This window comes from Perca flavescens, chromosome 6 (assembly GCF_004354835.1).
Source record: "Perca flavescens isolate YP-PL-M2 chromosome 6, PFLA_1.0, whole genome shotgun sequence".
In the NCBI taxonomy this organism is placed as follows: Eukaryota; Metazoa; Chordata; class Actinopteri; order Perciformes; family Percidae; genus Perca; species Perca flavescens.
In genome coordinates, this window is record NC_041336.1 from 26,304,906 (window position 1) to 26,327,324 (window position 22,419).

At 39.4% G+C, this 22,419-nt stretch overlaps 2 protein-coding genes across 2 annotated transcripts; both read right to left on the reverse strand.

The window, feature by feature from the left end:
- Positions 1-2,208: 2,208 nt before the first annotated feature.
- LOC114557767 (C-C chemokine receptor type 1-like) lies at positions 2,209-4,151 on the reverse strand. The gene is made up of 3 exons (XM_028581423.1): positions 4,086-4,151; positions 3,846-3,923; positions 2,209-3,393 (listed from the first exon to the last, which is right to left on the reverse strand). Exons 2-3 carry the CDS (start codon positions 3,911-3,913, stop codon positions 2,283-2,285), a joined length of 1,179 nt encoding a protein of 392 aa, XP_028437224.1. The 5' UTR covers positions 3,914-3,923; positions 4,086-4,151; the 3' UTR covers positions 2,209-2,282.
- Positions 4,152-13,122: 8,971 nt separating this feature from the next.
- LOC114557790 (C-C chemokine receptor type 3-like) lies at positions 13,123-14,148 on the reverse strand. Its single transcript, XM_028581444.1, has one exon. The coding sequence runs from the start codon at positions 14,131-14,133 to the stop codon at positions 13,123-13,125; it is 1,011 nt and encodes a 336-aa protein (XP_028437245.1). The 5' UTR covers positions 14,134-14,148.
- Positions 14,149-22,419: the final 8,271 nt, after the last annotated feature.

The window sequence follows — 22,419 nt, forward strand, 5'->3', positions numbered from 1 at the left end:
CTAGCTCCAAGCGATCAGGTGTGAAAATAATCTTAAAGGACAATGTTGCAACAGTCGTTGTTTAGATACCTGAAACGTTCACGAACGGTCTCTGAGCCAGGAGATGAAGGAGAGCTGAGATCCACAACACCCAGCACATTTTTGTCTCTGCCAGCCCCAGATGCTAGCGCGGCCAGCGCCGGTGCTAGTGCCTCTGCCTCGCAAGTGGATGATAGCAGCCCTGTGGATCTGTCTTCCGTGGATGAGCCCGCAACTCAACCAGTGCTAAAGCAAGCACGGCGCCAGGATTTCAGTTTTGGATGGGCAGACCAATTGTGGGTGGGCCTTAGGCCTAAATTAAAAATGTTATCAAATCACTGTAACGTAATACAAATGACTGACTAATATACTGTTATATTATCTGTGCTTACATAATAGAGATTGTAATAGCTTTATGCTCTTTCAATATGTTGCATTGTAAAAAGTTTCGGTGCATAGGACGGACCTATCCGCAATCACTGTCCATGGTTCCAAAGAAGAGCGCTTTGGAATCTCCATAACGCACCATACCTGGCTGTGCTACAGCGCATCGCATCTCTCTATAGACTGCAAAAATGGTCAGGAATCTAATATGTCCCCAAAACATAGTTTAGTTCTGCTCGTATAACATGAGGCAGAACATTTTACAATTCTGTTTAATTGTTTTAAGTTTTCAACAATACAGATCAGCAACACTGCCCAACAGTTTCAATCAATAGCCTACTCGGGCACAGTTCATTGACAATGTCATCTGTCATGTAAAACAACAAGACTCAAGTTATTTCCTACTGAGACAAACTTTAGTGGGATTCATTGTATAAACATTAACAAGCCCTAAAGCATCATTGGCCATAACAAGAGAAAACCATAAGGGGAAAAGTAACAAGCTGTTAGAAATAGAAATGCGCCTGTGGCTCTGTAGCGAGTTATGAATCGATTATTTGTATCCATATATCTCATATAATCACATAATACAATACAGCAGAGTATAGCTTCACATACATTACTGTTATCCTCTGGCGGTCCTACACAATTAAACTCGCTAAAGCAGAAGAAGCGACCAAGGAAAGAGTAATTTACTCTTTTTCTCTCCGTTATATTAGCCTACTAAATTTCAACATGTACCGAAATCATCTCTAGTGTTTTTAGGTCGCCTTGCAGTCACACACACACTGACGCTATTTTGGTGTTTTAAACAACCGTGATTGAGGTGCTTCCAGTCCCATTATCCAGTCTGGCTAAACTTCTCCTCCCTGCCCCACTCACCATATTACAAAGACTGCATCCTTCCTAATGGGCTACAGTGAGGAAATGCCTTGAGAGGGGGGGAGGGATGACGTGCAACAAAGGTGGTCAACTTGAATCAAACAGAGGATGTTGCAGTTACGTTATGGTATGCATAATACCCACTTGGCTAGTCAGTCTGCATGAAAGAATATAGAGTATGATTTGAAAATGACTTGTTTTGGTGAAATGCTGATTAATCTCATTAGACATTTTGCAGAGATATTTCCAAAATTTGACAGCTAAATGCTAATTTGTGCACAGAGACTGCAAAGGTTAAACTGACAACATATTCTTCCGCTTTCTATCATGTTGTGGTTTTCTCTAGGTTGAGGTGCACATCTGCTGTTACAGATGCTTTGAAACTTGCAATACTTAGGTTTCCAGCTGCACATTTATTTTTATTTTTTTTAGCTTTTAGCTATTTCTTTCTCTTCTCTTAATGGTGTTTGGCCTGACTGAATGCAAGGAACTGGTCAGCATCTGAGTTTGTCTCTCTAAAAAAGAAGACAACATTTATTTCAGGACTATTTCTGACCTTTTTAAAATTGCAGATACAATCTGCTTCATCTACTCTGTTAAAGATCTTGTCTATCCGGAACCATATTTACAGTACATTTCCATTGTACATTCTTATGTAGTCTATAGAACTTATAAAAGTATAAAGATATAGACCTTTACATTTATACACGGGTACACTGTGTTTGCATGTTATTATTAGAAAATCATAACATAGGATTTAAGATTCAGGCTTGTGTCTTGTATGTATTTTGTCATATTCTTTAATTTCCAAAACTCAAAATCAACCTAAAGCCAATTGTGAATGAAAAATGATCTGAAGTCCTAAAATAGCCCATAAGAAGTCAGCAATAATTGTTTCTCAACTTCACTATTTGACTTCACAAGAAATTCCCTCATTGTGGAGATGACCACACAGACAGAAATAACAACCCACCTTTATACAGTCTATGGAACACACTTTACACAGCAGTGCTCCTCTCGTCCAGGCTGGTGGTCTGTGAGTAGACTGACCAATTGATTCTGTCCTGGGGTATGCAGACTTTGACCATCTGACACAGCCTGCAGGGAGCCCTGTTTATCAACCTTAGCAGGTGCCTCTTGAACTTCTCCCTAACAAACACATACAGGATGGGGTTGAGGCAGCTGTGAGAATAGGCAATGACCTCAGTGACTTGTAAAGCCAATCTGATGGCTTTGCTGCTTTCACATTCTGTATAGATGTGCAATAGCTCCAGTGCTTTGAAGAAGGATGCAATGTTGTAGGGGATCCAGCAGCAGAAGAAAACTACTACCACTATGAGCACTAAACGGATGGCTTGTTTCTTGGATGATGGGCTGTATAGCAGCCTCCAGACAATCTGTGAGTAGCAGAAACCCATGATGACTATCGGGACAAATAGACCCAAAAAGTTCATTTTAAAAAGGCTGAAGATGCTCCAGATGTGAGGGTTGGATGAAATGGTGTCGTCATTCGAAGTTGCTGTGGGATATACAGGGTAGCAGAAAAACTGAGTCCCATTAATATTCACAACAGGCTGCTCTTTGAGGAAGATCATTTCAGGGAAAGAAGCCAAAAATCCAGCCACCCATGTAACAGCCGCTGCGATCATTCCAAAGGACCTTGTCTGTACTCTCATAGCGTAAATGGCCTGTACTATAGCCAAGTACCGGTCAATGCTCATTAGAGTGATGAAAAAGATCCCACTGTAAAAACCAATATTATGAATACCAAGGACCGCTTTGCACATAGCATCCCCAAACAGCCACTGGTCCCGGGCTTGGTGGGCTAGGAAGGGAAGGGTACACACCAAGAGAAGGTCAGCAACAGCCAAGTTTAGGAGGCACACGTCGGTCATGCTGCGGAGACGCACGCCACAAGCAATGACCCAGATGACCAAAGAGTTACCCAGAAGGCCCAGGAGGAAGAAACTGGCGTAGAGGGTGGGAATAAAATGGGCCCCATAACGCTCATACACACACCTCCCGAAGTCATCCTCAGGGTAGTCATAGTAACTGTAGTATTCTGGGAGGCTTACAGTGATGCTACTGGTGAAGGGTGCTGTAGTAGATCTGGTAAGAAACAGACAGAGGAACAAAACCAGCAAGGGGCAATGAATCATTAGGATGTTCCAGTTATTTCAGGTCAGCTACCACAATCTTGCTTAACATAGCTGTTGGGAGTACAATACAAATTGAAACATGTTAAGTAAGATAAGCTGCACTGTTAAACAAAAGCAACACAAATAATGTAGTTTTGTTCTTGCAGCCCAATTCAGAAATGCATGTCAGTAAAATAGATGGTAGGTCAAAATACATATTGGAAGTAAACTACTAGATTGAAACTGAAATGCTTAGCTAGCTGCTTATAAAAGGTCTTATACTAGGCTTGAAGGAAAGTGCAACAGTGGAAGCTAAGGAGGCACAGACTGAAAATAAAGCCTCATACAGTTTATGACAAAGTGATTTAAGCATTAAAGAACAAAATATAGTGGTATGTGTGGAAAACTGTAGTTCAAGCTTACCTTGGTAAGTCTTTTGGATTCTCACTTATTCCACTGAAAGCAACAACAGCAGGGATGGTTGTAGCCATGGCGAGCTTCCTGAAAAGAAAAAAAAAAAAAACATGACCTACTTTCTGAAGAAATAAACACTATAGCCACACAGATCCGGGGCCTGTTGCACAAAAGTAGAATAAAGAAATCAAGGATAACTGAAAAAGCGCAGCTTGACTTAGTCTAAGACTAAGTCTTTTGGATTCTTACTTATTCCACTGAAAGCAACAACAGCAGGGATGTATGTAGCCATGGCGAGCTTCCTGGAAAAATAAAAAAACCTTTTTGAGTATATCTTAAATTAAAAAGTCGAGAGCTGAAAGTCCAGTGCCACATACATGTAAACCAGTTATACAGCAATCCAGTATATTATGAGTTCCTAGATGCCAGAAAAATTCTCCTTCCTAGTGAGGTGCCCAGGGGTAATCTTTACCAGATGCCTCAACTGTAGTGATGGGCATTCCGGCTCTTTTTCATGAGCCGGCTCGTTTGACTCAGCTCACTGAAAGGAGCTCACTAACGGCTCTTTAAAAAAATTTATGTTTTGACTATGATAGGTGTTCTAATAGATTCTAATTAAATTATTAAATGAAGTCATACTCACAATATCTCACAATTTCTTTAAAAATGCATTTATTGCATATGCCGGTGTAGGTTGTGCGTAGAACCGGCTTTATATGAGATTTTGTTTTGGCAAATTCTATGATTCCAAATGCTGCTGTGCTTCCGACCCATTTTCCTGCTTTTGTTTTGTTTTCAGAGCTGTTTTTCCTCTCCTCTGTCCTCTCGTGTGTGTGTGTGGCCCCTCCCTCAATGCCGTATAATTGGTTGACACCTTGTGTATGATTGACAGGAACAGAATGTGAGGCTGATCAGACAGTCAAAACTAATGTGTGCCTATATAATTATTTTTTTGTTCTTTGAATTAGTCAATTATTTTAAATAAAATTAAATTCACTCATTATTTCATTATTACATAATGATTTAATTTCTATAGGCTATTTTTAAAAATAGAGTCTACTCTTCGGATATGCGAGCCAGCTCCCGTCGTTCACCTACAAGAGCCGGCTCTTAGAGCCGACTCATCCGCAAACGACCCATCACTACTCAACTGGCTCCTTTCGACACAAAGGAACAGCGGCTGTAGTCCGAGTTCCTCACAGATGACTGAGCTTCTCACCCTGTCTCAGGAAGACGGCAGTCACCCTCTTGAGAAAACCCATTTTGGGCACTTGTACCTGCAATCTAGTTATTTCGGTCATGACCAATAGATTGAGAGTTGTGCCTTCCAGCTCAGCTCTCTTTTCGTCACAACTGTGCGGTGAAGCGTGCTGAGAACCATGGCCTCAGATTTAGAGGTGCTAACTAGAGTAACTTCAGGACTTAAACCTGCCTGTCCATGGACAGGAGGGGAGGATTGACTCCCACCCTTCCCCTACACTCTCAAATCCCTGTGATTGGCCAGGATGAACCTTCTGGGTGGGCAGACTGAAATTTTAAAATAATCTCTTATCTGAGAAACTATGCTTTCTAGCCTTGGTTTTTCGCTTGCTGCTCTTTTGTTTTGGTTTTTGCCTTATGTTTTGTCTTCCTGCCCTTTTGCCACTCTGGGTGGAAGCTTGCTCTTTGCTAGTTTGAAGTTGTGATTTGGAAATTAGGAGATGAATGAGTCATGAGTTAAGAAACTAGGAGAGATTAAACCAGGAGCTCTCTTCCAATGGGAATTTTTAAAATCCGGACCAACCGATTTACTAATCAGATCAACACTCCAGCTTCTCACCCCAGCACATCTAACTTCATTGTCAATGAGAAGCCACCCCAAGGAGAAGCCTGTATTTCTACAAAAACCTCATCAACTTGCTTAAACCCTGGTGCCTTTTATATTTTGTTTCTTCAATTTGGCAATTCAGAACTAAGCTGTTGTAGCTGTTGATTTGACTTGCTGCTTCTCAGGTAATGGTGCGTGGTTTTTGTCTTGTAATCACGATTAGTAGCTTGTGTGTGATGTCACATCCATGTCGAAAAACTAATAACCGCGGGTTGTTGCGTTCTTTTTGTCACACAATACGAACAGATGGATTTTTGTAATATTTTTAGTAACATTTAGGATTCTTTTCACCCAGTTATTGACATATTACACAAATATATTTCCCAGTTTGATACATGAAAATTACGTTACTGCTCTGCTTTCTGCTCAAGACTCGGCTTAAATCCATTGTTGTCATATAGCAACCGAGCGTCTCTAGCCAATTTCAGCTGCACAGGCTACAAAATAACTAATTAGGTGGTATTTAACTCATAAGACTGTAGCGACATACCTATAGGTAGCAGTATACAGTGCTATGTGTACGACTTCTTCATTTGGTTACGACAAAAGTGCTTAAAATTGTCGAAAACCACAATGTTTACTACGTGTGATGCACGACGTATCCATCTTTGAAAGTGAGCTCGGGGTCCTCTGAGTTCAGACGACTTGACGAGTCGTATATATGACCTCGGGGACGTTCTTTTTGCAACTTCCGGTTCGTAACTCCAGAAAACGACTCGTAGATCGACTTCGGTGGACAAAAAGAACGCACCACGCAACAGTCATTTCATCTGTTTATCAGGTCTCTCATACCAACCTACCAATAGATAGCTGTAACATTCCTAGTCATTCATAGCCATAGCTTGGTGTATCAGTTTTCCCTTTTCCTCCTTTTCCTTGTCTTGTTTGTAAAATGTTGTTATTGTAGTGTTTAATACTTGTAACTGTAGCACATTTAATAAATGTCTTTGTAAGCAGAGAAGTAAACATGTTGGTGTTTTTGCATGCTTGCATCTCCGTCATTAAAGACCTATGCCTCTAAATCATAAGCTTTATAATTCAATTCAATTGTATTTATACTATCAATTAATAACAAGAGTTATCTCATTTACAGATAGAGTAGGTCTAGACCACACTCTATAATTTATTTACAATTCCAGTAATTCCCCCCAAGAGCAAGCATTCAGTGCGACAGTGGCGAGGAAAAACTCCCTCTCAAGAAGAAACCTCGGACAGACCCAGGCTCTTGGTAGGCGGTGTCTGACGGTCCCGGTTGGGGGTGTGATGAACAGTGGCAATAATAGTCATAATAAAGATAATGGATTAGTGACTAGAAATAGTTGTTGTAGTAGTTCATGGCGTAGCAGGGCACTGCAGGGTGTCACAGGATGTAGCAGGGTATAGCAGGGCGTCACAGGACATAGCAGAGCACAGCAGGGCGTAGCCGAGCACTGCAGGGCGTAGTAGGACGCAGCAGGACGTAGTAGGGCACTGCAGAGCGTAGCGGGTATAACGGGGCATAGCAGGGCGCGTAGCAGGACCACGGCAACAGGCTGCAGTTAGTAACTAGGTTAGTAACAAGCATTTCTGGAACATGGAAGCACACAGATGGAAAGAGAGAGGAGATAGAAGCTCAGTGTGTCAAAGGAAGTCCCCCGGCAGTCTAAAACTAGAACAGCATAATTAAGGGAGACAGGTTAAGGAGAGGAGCCTGGTCGGGCTAGAACTCTCCCCAACCGGATTGGGCTGTACCGGCCTGTCTCCCTAACAATCATAATTCTTGATAATGTCATTTCCCATTGTTACAACTTAATGATTCTGTAAAGGCGTGGTCACCTGTAGATTGTTTTTCAACGGCATAGTCCATCGTTTGTGCACATATAACAGTTTTGTAGTCAAATTTACAAATCTTTAGTTTTTTTTGTTTGGCCGACAAAAAACAAACCAGACATTTCATATACATGTGTGATAGTACAGCATATCAAGGGGTTTTATGGTATATCTTTTACCAGTACATGGGTGTGTATTATTGATAAAAGTGATGCAATGCTGTGTCAAGATGTCACATTTGTAAGATTACACACTCATGCCAGAATGGTTTAAACTTACAGATCAATTTTTCTCACTTACTATAAAAAAGAAAAAGGCAATCAAGTTTACTTTCTTTATTTTACAAAAACAATATATTTTCACAAGTTTTAAATATACTTTGAATTACATGATTTGAAGTAATGTGTTCATAAGATTCTATAGACTAAACATTCACTTGTTCAAACCAATCCATAGTACACTTTTACAGCTTTTAGAAAACACACACACACACACACACACACACACTTTTCCATCTTTGTAGCAAGATGTGTTTATCATTCTTTATAATCTGATTTTACGGGTGTGTTGGAAGTGTCTGTGGTGTCTCTTTGGCTGAAAGTCCCTCTGCTCTGGCAGAAGTACCTAGTCAGCACATAGCCCAGTTTTCTTTTTTTTTTTTTTTTTTTTTTTTTTAATAAGCCTTACCCAATGTTTCTTTCCTAAACCCAAACATTTATTGTTTTCCTAAGCGTGTTTTTGTCGTTATTTTCCGTGTTTTTGTCACTGTTTTGTTACTAAAGCCTTTCCCTGTGTTCTTTTCCTAAACCCAACCATTTTTTTTTTTTTAACAGGCGTGTGACGTTGTTCTCGCAATAGTACAGATAGTAACACGCAACGTGGCGAGGCCACGTGGTGGGTATGTTTACATCAGCTGTATACAGCGTAGGCATACACGTGGATAGCTGAAAATGCGTACAATAACACATCTGCCTCAAGCAACTTGAATCTATGAAGCCCCTCACATCAACACATGCAAACATGACACTTGTTGCTGCTGCTAACCCAACCCCAAGCCCAAATGTAGCTAGCGTGAGCTCCAGCGAAGGAGACAGAGCCACTCTGTTAAAACAAGCAATGCTCGATTTTTCGGTTCAGCAACAGGTGACCAAGGCCGAGCTGAACACATAAATCAGTTAATATAAATATCTTTGACGTTAAAGATGTTATAGAACGTAATATCGTTATAGAACATAAAAAATAACGTCACAGTTACTTTGCTGAGTAACTAATTACTTTTACAATGTGAAACTGAGTTACTAACTCAATTACTTTTTGGGAGAAGTAATTTGTAACTGTAACTAATTACTTTTTTAAAGTAAGATGACCAACACTGCTCATTAGGGTGACAAACAATGTCCCACTGTAGAAACCCAACTGTTCAGAGGAGCAGAGAGGGAAGCAATCATACCAAAATAATTCATTTTTGTTCTGCATTCAGGTGGTGCACTCACGTTATCATAACGTTAAAGTACGAACGCGCAAAGCATGGGCTGATAATCACGGTTCATTGAAGCGGAGACGAGACTAGCTAGCACGCAATGCTGAGAGTTCTAGCCACAACCACTGCTGCGTCCTTCAAGACATGCCCTTCGGGTGAAATACCAAGTTTTTAGGGAGTCACCTATAGGCCGGAGCAGTTTGTGAACAGTAGGCTACAAAAATGCACTAAACAATTGCATCATAGGTCAAGGTTAGCATTATTGTACCTCGGCAAAGGTAGGTTAGAAATAAAAAGTTGCATGTGACAGCAACCTTAATAACAGTAAACACCAGTTTAATGCACGCTAAGTTTAGCGAATCAAAAACACACCCTGAAATGCTGAAGTTTGTAAGTAAGAAGGTAGAGCAGCTTGAGGAGGACTTTGCGGTGCAGACCCACAGAATGACATTCAGACAGATGGGTAACAGGCAAACTTACTGTGATAGTTGTGGTTGTAACCACTTTTAAATATCTATGGTTGTAAATCTCTGCAGAGGAGAACGTTAATGTTGCTAAGCTGTGTGTGTGTGTGTGTGTGTGTCTACAGCTGAGGAGTGTATTGTTTGTATTGAAGCAATCATACCAAAATAATTCAGGACTTTTGTTCTGCATTCAGGGGGTGCACTCACGTTGTCATATAACCAGTCTTGTATAAAGTACTCAAAAGCAATACTTGAGTAAGAGTACAAGTATCTTACCAGAAAATGACTTTGGTAGAAGTTAAAGTTTCCTTTTAGAATATTACTTGAGTAAAAGTCTTAAAGTATCTGATATTAACAGTACTTAAGTATCCATAGCAATGTTCTGATATTAAATGTACTTAAGTATTAGAAGTAAAAGTAAAAAAAAACTTAAAAACTTTGATTATGAACTTTATGGCCAAAGGTGTGTAACATTATCTTCATCACCACTGTCGTCGGGATGGTCATCGTCTGTTACCATGGCGTCGGAGCCTGCACCAGGTGCTTCCATGACACTATCAGTCATTATGCTTCCTCCTCTTCTTCTTTAGTTTTTGCCTATGTTTTTTTTTTTTTTTGCCGCTTGGCCACAAACAGGCATCACATCACCAACTGGAATGGAGCGTGCATTATCTTGGCAATTTAGGAGCAATGATTCGCCAAACTTCCTTTTTTTCAGTGTAATAAATTTCTTCTGATTTTATTTTGGAGTAACGAGTAACTAAGATGCTTAGGGGAAATGTAGTGAAGTAAAAGTTTCCAGAAATATAAATAATGAAGTAAAGTACAGATACGTAAAAATTCTACTTAAGTACAGTAAACATTACAACACTGCATATAACCTTAAAGTACAAACTCACAAAGCGTGGGCTGATCGTCACGGCTCATTGAAGCGGAGACGAGACTAGCTAGCATGCAATGCTGCGAGTTCTAACAACAACGGCTGTGTCCTTCAAGACATGCCTTTCGGGTGAAATGCCAAGTTTTTTGGGAGTCACATATAGGCCGGAGCAGTTTGGAAACAGTAGGCTACAAAAATTCTCTAAACAACTGCATCATTATGTTAAATATCTATGGTTGTAAATCTCTGCAGAGGAGAACGTTAATGTTGCTAAGCTGTGTGTGTGTGTGTGTGTGTGTGTGTGTGTGTGTGTGTGTGTGTGTGTGTGTGTGTGTGTGTGTGTGTGTGTGTGTGTGTGTGTGAGTGAAACTGCAGTTTGTATTGTACTTTATTCTACTGTTGATTTATCATGTGGCTTAATATTGCTTGTTTACGCAATTCGGTATTGTCTGCTATTTTTTTGAATTGTCGAGGTTTTTCTCTTTTTTGACTAATTCTTGCGAGGCTACATTGAGGAAATCGGTTGTATAATTGATCATAACAGGCTGCAAATCCCCAAGCAATATTACCAGTGAGTCACTCCAAATAGATTCATAATCTGCTCAATTAATTGTTAGATTTCTTATCATTACAAGTGCATCCTCATGAATGAGACTAGAGTCCAGAGAACTGATGTCACAAGCCTGCAGTAGTTAGAAAGAAAATCTTGTGGATAAAGTTTAAAAAAGGGTCAAAATATAATCCTCAAATGGAGATTCATGTAAAAAAAAAAAATACAATAGCAACATCTCAGAATATTTATTTGTTTTTTTTATAATATTTTATTTAAAATAATATGACACATTAAACATAACTTCAACATTACAAAAATATATGCATGTGTTGGCACATGCATATATATATCAGCATGATTGCTGTGACAAAAAAAACAGATGCTACAATATGATGCTTCTCTTTAGAATAGAATATATACATAAACATTTAAACAAATAATAATCAGTTAAGATACCGTTTTAGCCTTGATAATAAACAGTAAGTCACCGGTTCAATCCCCAGAACGGCAGGATAAAATCTGGGAGGGGAAAGTGAAAATCCACACTCATCACCACCACTACGGTGCCCTTGAGCAAGTCCCTTAACCCCAACTGCTCCAGTGGAGCTGCTCAGTGGCCAGCAGATCAGACTGTGGTTGTACTGGGCAGCTTCCAGGTATGAATGTGTAACTGTGTGAATGTGATTAGGAGAGCATTGCTCTCAGTGTACTCCCCCTGAATAAATAAATAAAGGTGAAAAATACTGGAAATATTGTATGATGTAATTCAGCAATGGCTGCAATTAACGATTATTTTCATTGTCGATTAATCTGTTGATTATTTACTCTATTAATCGATTAGTTGTTTGGTCTATAAAATGACAGAAATGGTCAAAAATGTTGACCACTTTCTTCCAAAAAGCTCAAGGTGACGGCCTCAAATGTCTTGTTTTGTCAACAACTCAAAGAAATTCAGTTTACCGTCATATAGGAGTGAAGAAACTATAGATAATATTCACATTTAAGTTAATCAGATAATTTTTTAAAAAGATTGACAAAGATTTGACTCCAACCAATTACTCCATTATCAAAATAGGTGGTTATTACTGTAACAGTTGACAACAAATCGATTCATTTTTGTAGTTCTAAATTCAGCCAATGAAAATTTTGAAAGTGCCCCATCTGGAAATTATGGTTTGCTTTACTGACGTAAGGAAAGTAAGGAAATGCCTTGAGAGTGTGGGGGAGGGGGGATGTCATGCAACAAAGGTGGCCAACTTGAATCAAACCAAGGATGTGGTAGTTAGGATATGGTATGCATAATATCCACTTGGCTAGTCAGTCTGCATGATAGAATATAGAGTATAATGATTTGAAAATGACTTGTTTTCGTGAAATGCTGATTAATCTCATTAGAAATTTTGCAGAGATAGTTCCAAAATTTGACAGCAAAATGCAAATTCGTGCACAGAGACTGCAAAGATTAAACTGATAACATATACTTCCGCTTTCTATCATGTTGTGGTTTTCTCTAGGTTGAGGTGAGGTGCAAATCTGCTATTACAGATGCTTTGAAACTTGCAATACTTGCAAAAGCTTTGCTTTTTTTGTTGTTGCAATTAGCCATGTTTAGCTATGTGTTTCACTTCTCTTACTGGTGTTTGTCTTGCAAGGAACTAGTCAGCATCTGAGTTTGTCCCCCCCAAAAAAAGAGAAGACAAAATTTATTTCAGGACTATTTCTGATCTTTAAAATTGTAGATACAATCTCCGTTGAGTAGTCCTTATCGGGGTCCTTCTCAGATACAATCTGCTTCATCAACTCTGTTAAAGATCTTGTCTATCCGGAACCATATTTACAGTACATTTCCATTGTACATTCTTATGTAGTCTACTGACTTTATATATATACAGTATATATATATATATATATATATATATACCTTTTATACACGGCTACACTGTGTTTGCATGATACTCTATTACAAAATCATACCATAGGATTTAAGATTCAGGCTTGTGTCTTGTATGTATTTTGTCATATTCTTACATTTCCAAAACTCAAAATCAACCTAAAGCCAATTGTGAGTGAAAAATGAACTGAAGTCCTAAAATAACCCATAAGAAGTCAGAATTAGCAATAATTGCTTCTCAACTGTACTTTTTGACTTCACAAGAAATTTCCTCATTGTGAAGATGACCACACAGACGGACAGAAATAACAACCCACCTTTACACAGTCTATGGAACACACTTTACACAGCAGTGCTCCTCTCGCCCAGGTTGGTGGTCGGTGAGTAGACTGACCCATTGATTCTGTCCTGGGGTATGCAGACCATCTGACACAGCCTGCAGGGAGCCCTGTTTATCAACCTTAGCAGGTGCCTCCTGAACTTCTCCCCAACAAACACATACAGGATGGGGTTGAGGCAGCTGTGAGAATAGGCAATGGCCTCAGTGACTTGTAAAGCCAATCTGATGGCTTTGCTGCTTTCACATTCTGTATAGATGTGCAATAGCTCCAGTGCTTTGAAGAAGGATGCAATGTTGTAGGGGATCCAGCAGCAGAAGAAAACTACTACCACTATGAGCACTAAACGGATGGCTTGTTTCTTGGATGACGGGCTGTATAGCAGCCTCCAGACAATCTGTGAGTAGCAGAAACCCATGATGACTATCGGGACAAATAGACCCAAAAAGTTCATTTTAAAAAGGCTGAAGATGCTCCAGATGTGAGGGTTGGATGAAGTGGTGTTGTCATTCGAAGTTGCTGTGGGATATACAGGGTAGCAGAAAAACTGAGTCCCATTAATATTCACAACAGGCTGCTCTTTGAGGAAGATCATTTCAGGGAAAGAAGCCAAAAATCCAGCCACCCATGTAACAGCCGCTGCGATCATTCCAAAGGACCTTGTCCGTACTCTCATAGCGTAAATGGCCTGTACTATAGCCAAGTACCGGTCAATGCTCATTAGAGTGATGAAAAAGATCCCACTGTAAAAACCAATATTATAAATACCAAGGACCGCTTTGCACATAGCATCCCCAAACAGCCACTGGTCCCGGGCTTGGTGGGCTAGGAAGGGAAGGGTACACACCAAGAGAAGGTCAGCAACAGCCAAGTTTAGGAGGCACACGTCGGTCATGCTGCGGAGACACACGCCACAAGCAATGACCCAGATGACCAAAGAGTTACCCAGAAGGCCCAGGAGGAAGAAACTGGCGTAGAGGGTGGGAATAAAATGGGCCCCATAACGCTCATACATACACCTCCCGAAGTTATCCTCAGGGTAGTCAGTGCTGTATTCTGTGAGGCTTACAGTGATGCTACTGGTGAAGGGTGCTGTAGTAGATCTGGTAAGAAACAGACAGAGGAACAAAACCAGCAAGGGGAAATGAATCATTAGGATGTTCCAGTTATTTCAGGTCAGTTTACTGGATCTACCACAATCTTGCTTAACATAGCTGTTCTGTTGGGAGTACAATACAAATTGAAACCTTTTAAGTAAGATAAGCTGCACTGTTAAACAAAAGCAACAACAATGATGTAGTTTTGTTCTTGCCGCCCAATTCAGAAATGCATGTCAGTAAAATAGATGGTAGGGCAAAACACATTTTGGAAGTAAACCACTAGATGGAAAATGAAATGCTTAGCTAGCTGCTTATAAAAGGTCTTATAATAGGCTTGAAGGTAAGTGCAACAGTGGAAGCTAAGGAGGCACAGACTGAAAAAGAAGCCTCATAGAATTTATCAGTCCCTGCAGGATTTCACATTGTTTTGAGATTGTTGAGAGCTTTTGTAAAAATAAAACATCTTTTGGGGAGAATAAAACAACTCTAGGCTGAGCTTTCTTAGTAACCTTACCAAGAAGGCTCATGATGCTGCAAATGTTGGTATAATATGAAAATGGCTAGTGGATTTAAGACAAATTATTTATTGAATGAATCAAATTTGAACTTATGTGTCAGTGGCTTGTTGATCTTTAAATTGTTAGCTAATTTAAAAATAAAAAAATATAGTGGTATGTGTGTAAACAGTATGTTTAATCTTACTTTGGTAAGTATTCTGGATTCTCACTTATTCCACTGATGACCACCATGGTGAGCTTCCTGGAAAAAAAAAACAAAAAAAACATGACCTACTTTCTGAAGAAATAAACAATAGAGCCACACAGTGTCAGGAAGACACCAGCCACCCTCTTGAGAAAACCCATTTTGGGCGCTTGTACCTGCAATCTAGTTATTTCCGTCATGACCAATAGATTGAGAGTTGTGCCTTCCAGCACAGCTCTCTTTTTCTCACAACGGTGCGGTAAAGCGAATGCAATAGCCAATAGTCTCCTGCTCCATTGTCCCCTCACTTGCAAATAAGACCATGAGGTACTTGAACTCCTTCACTTGGGGTAAGGACTCATTCCCTACCCAAAGTAAGCCTGCTGAGAACCATGGCCTCAGATTTAGAGGTGCTAACCCCAGCACATCTAACTCCATTGTCCATGAGAAGCCACCCCAAGGAGAAGCCCATATTTCTACAAAACCCTCATCAACTTGCTTAAATCCTGGTGCCTTTTTATATTTTGTTACTTCAATTTGGCAATTCAGAACTAAGCTGTTGTACCTGTTGATTTGACTTGCTGCTTCTCAGGTAACAGTCATCTCATCTGTTTATCAGGTCTCACATACCAACCTACCAATAGATAGCTGCAACATTCCTAGTCATTCATAGCCATAGCTTTTATATGTATGACTTTTCCCTTTTCCTCTTGTTTTGTTTGTAAAATGTTTTTTATAGTAGTGTTTAATACTTGTAACTGTAGTATATTTAAAGGTCCAATATGTAATATTTGTACTGTAATAAATCCAAAAATGACACATGCCTCATCAGATATTAAGGAAACATGTTAAACTGAAATACTATCTTTTCTGACAACAATGCTAATGTCAGTACTTTTTCTTTTTGAAATTTACATTCCGTGACGGAGTTTATGTTTTGATCTGTGTGTTGTTATCAACGGCCCAGTTTGACAGGCAGGCCGGGTTGCCAGATATACCTGTAAAAACGTAAACCCAGCGCGCTACAGCTGTAACATTAGTACAGCCATGAAAGCAGCAAACAAACGAACAGGATCAACAGAGATAGATTCTACATGACATAAAAAAAGAAAACCGCATGTTTCTAACAGTTGCGTGACCAGAGACGTAACAACCCCCTGGTAAATATTGGAGATCTATTTGAAAGATGGAGACAGCTTAGATCCCAAAAGGACGCAGAGTTGGCTTATTTTCTCCTGAACAGGTAAGCATTAGCTTCAGGCTAATTTATCACAGCTACTAGGGATGGGCATTTTTTGTCATTTCAACATTTGTGTACTCACATTGAATTATATAGCTAGAGTACCCGAGTTGGTTACTCGCAAAAACAATTGAGACAGCCAGTAAAGTGATCCCGACTGGTCCTGGCTAACGCCGCCATGCTAACCCTGCTAACTGTTAACGTTACCGGGAGGACCAGGCATGCAGCCCATGGCTGTTTACAACGTGTAGTTTAGCGGCTGGAGCCGACAACGGTGAGTTATTTTAAGCCACGAGAGGGGGGGCTGTAAATCGGAAAGAGAGGACTGTGAGTTTGCAGTGTGTTTAGCGATTGTTGCCGTAATTCTAAGCCAATGAAGTGTGTTCCGTCTGCAAGGTAGTGGTATTTTTAGCGTTTCGTATTGTAATTCTAAGCCAATGAAGTGTGCCTGACTGGCGTGTGGAGAGGACAGTGAGGTTGTTGTGTTTTTAGCGGTTCATACTGTCATTTTAAGCCAAAAAAGTGTCTGTCAGTTGGTTACAGAGCTCAGCGTGAGCACAGGCTTTTATGACTGTCAATATAGCCAGCATCTAACGTTAGCTACTCGGCTGTGCTGTGGAGTAATGTCTGGCTATGTGAGACTAGCATCTAACGTTAGCTACTGTGCTGTGGAGTAATGTCTGGCTATGTGAGAAAAGCGTCTAGCGACATTGTTGTGAATGCTGCGGTCTCAGCCTGGCAACCCCCGTGAACTTCGAGTCTGGGCAGGAGGGGGCGGGGGAGACGACTCTCCAGTATTTTGAATTGTCAGTGCAGTAACAATTTTAACCGCTAGCTGCCAGCATTACATACAATATTACATATTGCACCTTTAATAAATGTGTTTGTAAGCAGAGAAGTAAATGTGTTGGTGTTTTTGCATGCTTGCATCTCAGTCATTAAAGACCTATATGCCACTAAATAAGCTTTATAACAATCATAATTCTTGATAATGTCATTTCCCTTTGTCACAACTTAATGATTCTGCAAAGGCGTGGTCACCTGTAGATTATGTTTTGCAACGGCATAGTCCATCGTTTGTGAACATACAGTATAACAGTTTTGTAGCCAAATTTACAAATCTTTAGTTTTTTTTTTTTGTTTGGCCAACAAAAACCAAACCACAGACATTTCAGTCCATATACATGTGTGATAGCACAGCATATCAAGGGGTTTTATGGTGTATCTTTTACCAGTACATGTTAAGTGTCTGAAGAGTCAAAATATTGGGCAGAATAGTGTTAATTTTGTCATCTATTCTTAATTTAGTCGTAGTCTTAGTCTTTTGCCAAATGTTCTTGTTAGTTTTAGTCATATTTAGTCATTCACATATCTTTTTTTGTTAGTCAAGTTTAAGTCGACTAAAAGTCTCGTCATTTTAGTCTAGTTTTAGTCAAAAGAAAACGCAGTATATCTTAGTCAAGTTTTAGTCAAAACATCTCCTTTGAAAATTTTTTTTTTTATTTCTGAGTAGTATAATAGTAGTATATAATTGTTTTAATGACCCATTCAGATTTTTTGTACATAAAATGCGACCGAATATCGAGCCTCTTCCTTATTTCACCAGTAAATTACTGTTAAATGACAAAAACAACCACTGGATGGGGAAGGGGTATTTTACAATAACTTTGAATGCTGCACGATGCTGATGAAGCGAGTTTCAAGTGAACGCAACATCTGTTGTTTTTCAGACAACGGCAGCTACAGGAATCCACTGCAGTGAAATACAGACAAACTTCTACACCGTTTAGCTTTCAGCATTTTAACCGTGTTTACTCCAGCTGCTAGCTAACGGTAGGCTAACGTTACCTGCTGCAAAGTGTAGTGTTAACTAGTGTGACATGCGGCGATGTTTAGGAGCATCAGAGTGCAGCCGGAATCTGCGTTGCCCCTCTGGTAGATAACAGTCATCAAAGCACCGGTGCTGTAAGAGCTGAATATTCTAGCTCATGATGAAAAACTAGAGACGATTGTAGACGAAAATGAAGTGAGATTTTATCTTAGTTTTTATTTTATGCAAAACATTTTAGTGTCGTATTTTTTTGTCAACAATAATGCATGTTAATTTAGTCTTAGTCAGCGTTTTTGGACATCAGTGCAGTCTCTCATTGTCTCGTCTTAGTTATAGAAAAAAAGGTCGTTGACGAACATATTTAGTCTCGTCTTGTCTGACGAAATTAATACTAGGGCAGAATGTGCAAAAGTTATCAAATGATGCGTGGGGAAGATAATGTCCTGGCTATGCCTGCTAAATGTGATTCAGACGAAAAGATTATTATGGATAAAAGTCTCTCTGATAGACCAAGGAAATATAAAAATATATATATATATATATATATATATATATATATATATATATATATATATATATATATTAATAATAGATTTCATTTATAGGCGCCTTTCAAAGCACTCAAGGTCACCTTACAAGAAAAATCTATGTACTACAACAATTGATGTGAACATATGTACAGTGATCAAAGAGAATCAGCCAGTTTAAAAAGGTGTGTTTTAGATGAGTTTTGAAACTGGAAAGAGAGTCAGTGTTGCGGATATTCGGGGGAAGGGAGTTCCAGATGCAGGGGGCTGTATAGTAAGGTTTAAGTTCTTTCTGATTTCTAGCTTTAGTTAGAAACTTGATGACAGTAGTGCTGTTCCTGCACAGTTTCTGGTTCGCGATTTTGTAGGATTCCAATAAATGGTTGTCTCCGTACTGTGCTGTCCATTAAATGCGGTTTCATTGGTTGTAGAATTGACCGACGACCATCAATGCATCTTTTTTTACATAGCAATTTTGAACAGATCAAAGAAGCAGTGGGATGAGAATTCCTGTAATACTTTCTATGATGCCCATTTCTATAATGCATTACATGGCTATTGAGAGTAACTTATAATCACATTATGCATTATAACAGTGATCATGTTTTATAAAAGGTTAGTACAGGTATAGTATAGTAAGTATAGTACACTATGACGCTTGTGAGAATCCTACTTGACCTTACAAATCACTATGGAAAACTTTATAATGTATTATACAATGATCAAGGAATATTTATGAGTTCTTACAAAAACTATAATTATACAGTGCTAAAAGCAGATTATAATGCATTATAAGTATTTTTACAATGCATTATAGACACGGGCGTCATAGGAAATTATACTAAATTTCCCTTCCCAGGGACCCATACAGGACATAGGGTAGGGAAATGTGCTGAGACTGTAAGTTATATGGAAACTTATGTGAAAGTACTTATTCATCTTCTTCTTTTCTCTTAGGTTCCTTTTTAAAATGCAGACTCAATATAGCCATCACTGTGTCTTTAAAAGCAATTAGTAAGATAAAGTGCATTGCACATTGAATTCAAATACTTGAAATGTATTGTTATAAACCTAATAGCCACATCTAAACCTATTGTAATAGCTGGAATACTAATGACCTGACCTCATGTCTAGAATGAAAAACTAAACAATTGTACAGATATGTCACATAAAGCATGTTAATGTAAAAACAGACAAACTTTACCTGCCAGCGCTGATGACAAGATAGCTGATCGTTGTAGTTCTTCTGGATCACAAGATGCTTATGTAGACGGACAGATAAAATCAATTATCAGCAATGCACCCAAGCTCATTATGTACGAGAAATGACAATTGGTTTGCACACCACGGAAGACAAGGTGTAAGGCGTGCTAAATACACTTACCCCTACCCAAGCTTTAGGTGGGCTGGTGGGCTTGCATGTGTGTGACTGTGGATTATATAGAACCACAAGTCCACATATGAAAGCTTCAAAAGATGCATTATGACTCGGACCAGGCCTGTAGGCACACACAGATTGCAGCTTGCAGAGCTCTACGTGCATGTTTGTGCTTTTATGCATTGCATAAGTGATACCAACCATCACTGCGGTCTATCTAGTTCAGTGGTTCTCAACCTTTTTTGGGCCAGCACCCCCCTATCCATAATCCAGGTCCCTAACGCCCCCCATCAAATAAGATGTAGGCTAGTTGCCCCGAATATTAATGATTACGCCCTAATATAAGGCCTCTTATTGTTCTTACTATTGTTATCACAAATAATCAAAAAAGTCATATCATTGAATGACAAACAACACATTTATTAGGTATCATAAAGCCATGTGAATATAGAAATTATATTTACAGGTGTTTAAAAAAAAGAAACCATTTTACATTCAATTTAAATATAAGCCCATCAGATCGACTAGATATGTAAAATTCAAACTTTAATTAGGTATTACAAACACTAACAGTAGCCAATCAGAAACAGCTAGCAATTTAACATTCAAATCTATTTTTCATTCAGATCTAAATGTATAATCAACTTGTTCCAATGGAAAACAAGCTGGCACTTATCAAGGGGTAAAAGCAGAAGGATTTCCTTCCGAATGGAAATAAGTTTACAACCTTTGAAAGTTGGTGAGAGCCCTTTTTTGATGCTTAGAAGAGTATGTTTGGTATCGCCTGTCTTGCGAGTAAATAGCTGTAAAAACGTTTGGAGAAACGGAGTTTGTGGAACAGCTAAATGTTTGCCAAACAAAGCACAGTCGATGTATCTCGCTCGTCTTTTTTCTTTCTCTATTTCTCCATTAAATTAAGCTGTATTCAGGTACAGTAGGAAACGTTGTTTTATATAAAAGATCTGACAAAAAACTGTTACTGTGAAATATAAAGTACTTGTGCATTGGGGGGGTTAAAGAACACAACAGGACGTCGCACCACCCTGCGACGATTGCTTTTGTTTTTCTGAAGGCAGCTTCACGCTGAAGTACGGAGCTCATTTAAGACGATACTCTGACTTCCCGTTTCCATGAAAGCAGCACGGAGCTGCGCCAAACAAAGCTGACAGAAGCACAGAAGAGAAGAGCTATGATACACCGTCTCGTTCAGTCGCAGTGCTGTAAACTGGCTGGTTTTAATGTTGCAGTGCAGACCACTGTTTTTTTGCAAGTAGTTTAAAGTATAAACATGTATTGTTATTGTGAATCTTTGGTTTAAAGGTCCCATGACATTGTGCTCTTTGGATGCTTTTATTAGTGGTCCCCTAATACTGTATCTGAAATTCAGCCTTGGTGTAGAATTACAGCCACTAGAGCCAGTCCCACAATGAGCTTTCCTTAGTATGTGCCATTTCTGTGTCTGTTGCTATTGAGGAGGAGGGAGGTGAATGGGTGTGGCCTTGACCAACTGCCACTTTGCTCGTTTGAAAGCCATGATGTCTCTCTCTCTCATGGGTGGGCCAAATTCTCTGGGCGGGCAAAGCAGAGAAAGGGGAGGTAACCTTGCTCCTTATGACCTCAGGATCGGCCCATCTGAGCTTTCATTTTCTCAAAGGCAGAGCTGGATACCCAGGGCTCCGTTTACACCTATCACCATTTCTATATCACTGGGGGACCATAGGCAGGTTGGGGGAAGGCATAATAATGTTAAAAAACCTCAAAGTGAAATTTTCATGTCATGGGACCTTGAAACTGTCTTTCAAACAAACGCCCCCCCAAAGGCACCTCAACGCCCCCTTCCCCCCCCGTCATCTTCTGAACAACGCCTGGGGGGCGGTACCACCCCCGTTGAGAAACACTGATCTAGTTATATCAAAACAGCACAGCGTATTGGGAGCAAATTACTTTCTCTTTATAGGAAAAAGTTCTGACTAATATCTAAAGTGCAAATTGAGATGTGACATCACGTTTTCCAGATCTTAAAATGTTTATGTATTATTTTGATACCATACACCGGCTCCTTAGTCAAATATGTTTTTGTTATGACACAGGGACTCTGCTCTGCACACTTCTTCTCAAATATTTACAAGCTGCCAAGAATGACTGCGTCAAAAAGATTCATAGTGATGCAATGCTGTGTCAAGATGTCACATTTGTAAGATTACACACGCATGCCAGAATGGTTTAAACTTACCGATCAATGGCCTGAAACAGTTTTTCTCACTTACTATAAAAAAGAAAAAGGCAATCAAGTTTACTTTCTTTATTTTACAAAAACAATATTTTCACAGGTTTTGAATATACTTTGAATTACATGATTTTAAGTAATCTGTTCATAAGATTCTATAGACTAAACATTCTTTTGTTCAAACCAATCCATAGTACCATTTTACAGCTTTTAGAACACACACACACACACACACACACACACACACACACACACACACACACACACACACACACACACACACACACACACACACA

Bases quoted from the DNA above. Each gene is read 5' to 3' on its own strand.
- LOC114557767 (XM_028581423.1), bottom strand. From the start codon at position 3,913: ATGGCTACAACCATCCCTGCTGTTGTTGCTTTCAGTGGAATAAGTGAG. The intron at 3,394-3,845 runs GTAAGCTTGAAC...GTTTCTTACCAG, and splicing joins AATCCAAAAGACTTACCAAG to ATCTACTACAGCACCCTTCA.
- LOC114557790 (XM_028581444.1), bottom strand. From the start codon at position 14,133: ATGTATGAGCGTTATGGGGCCCATTTTATTCCCACCCTCTACGCCAGT.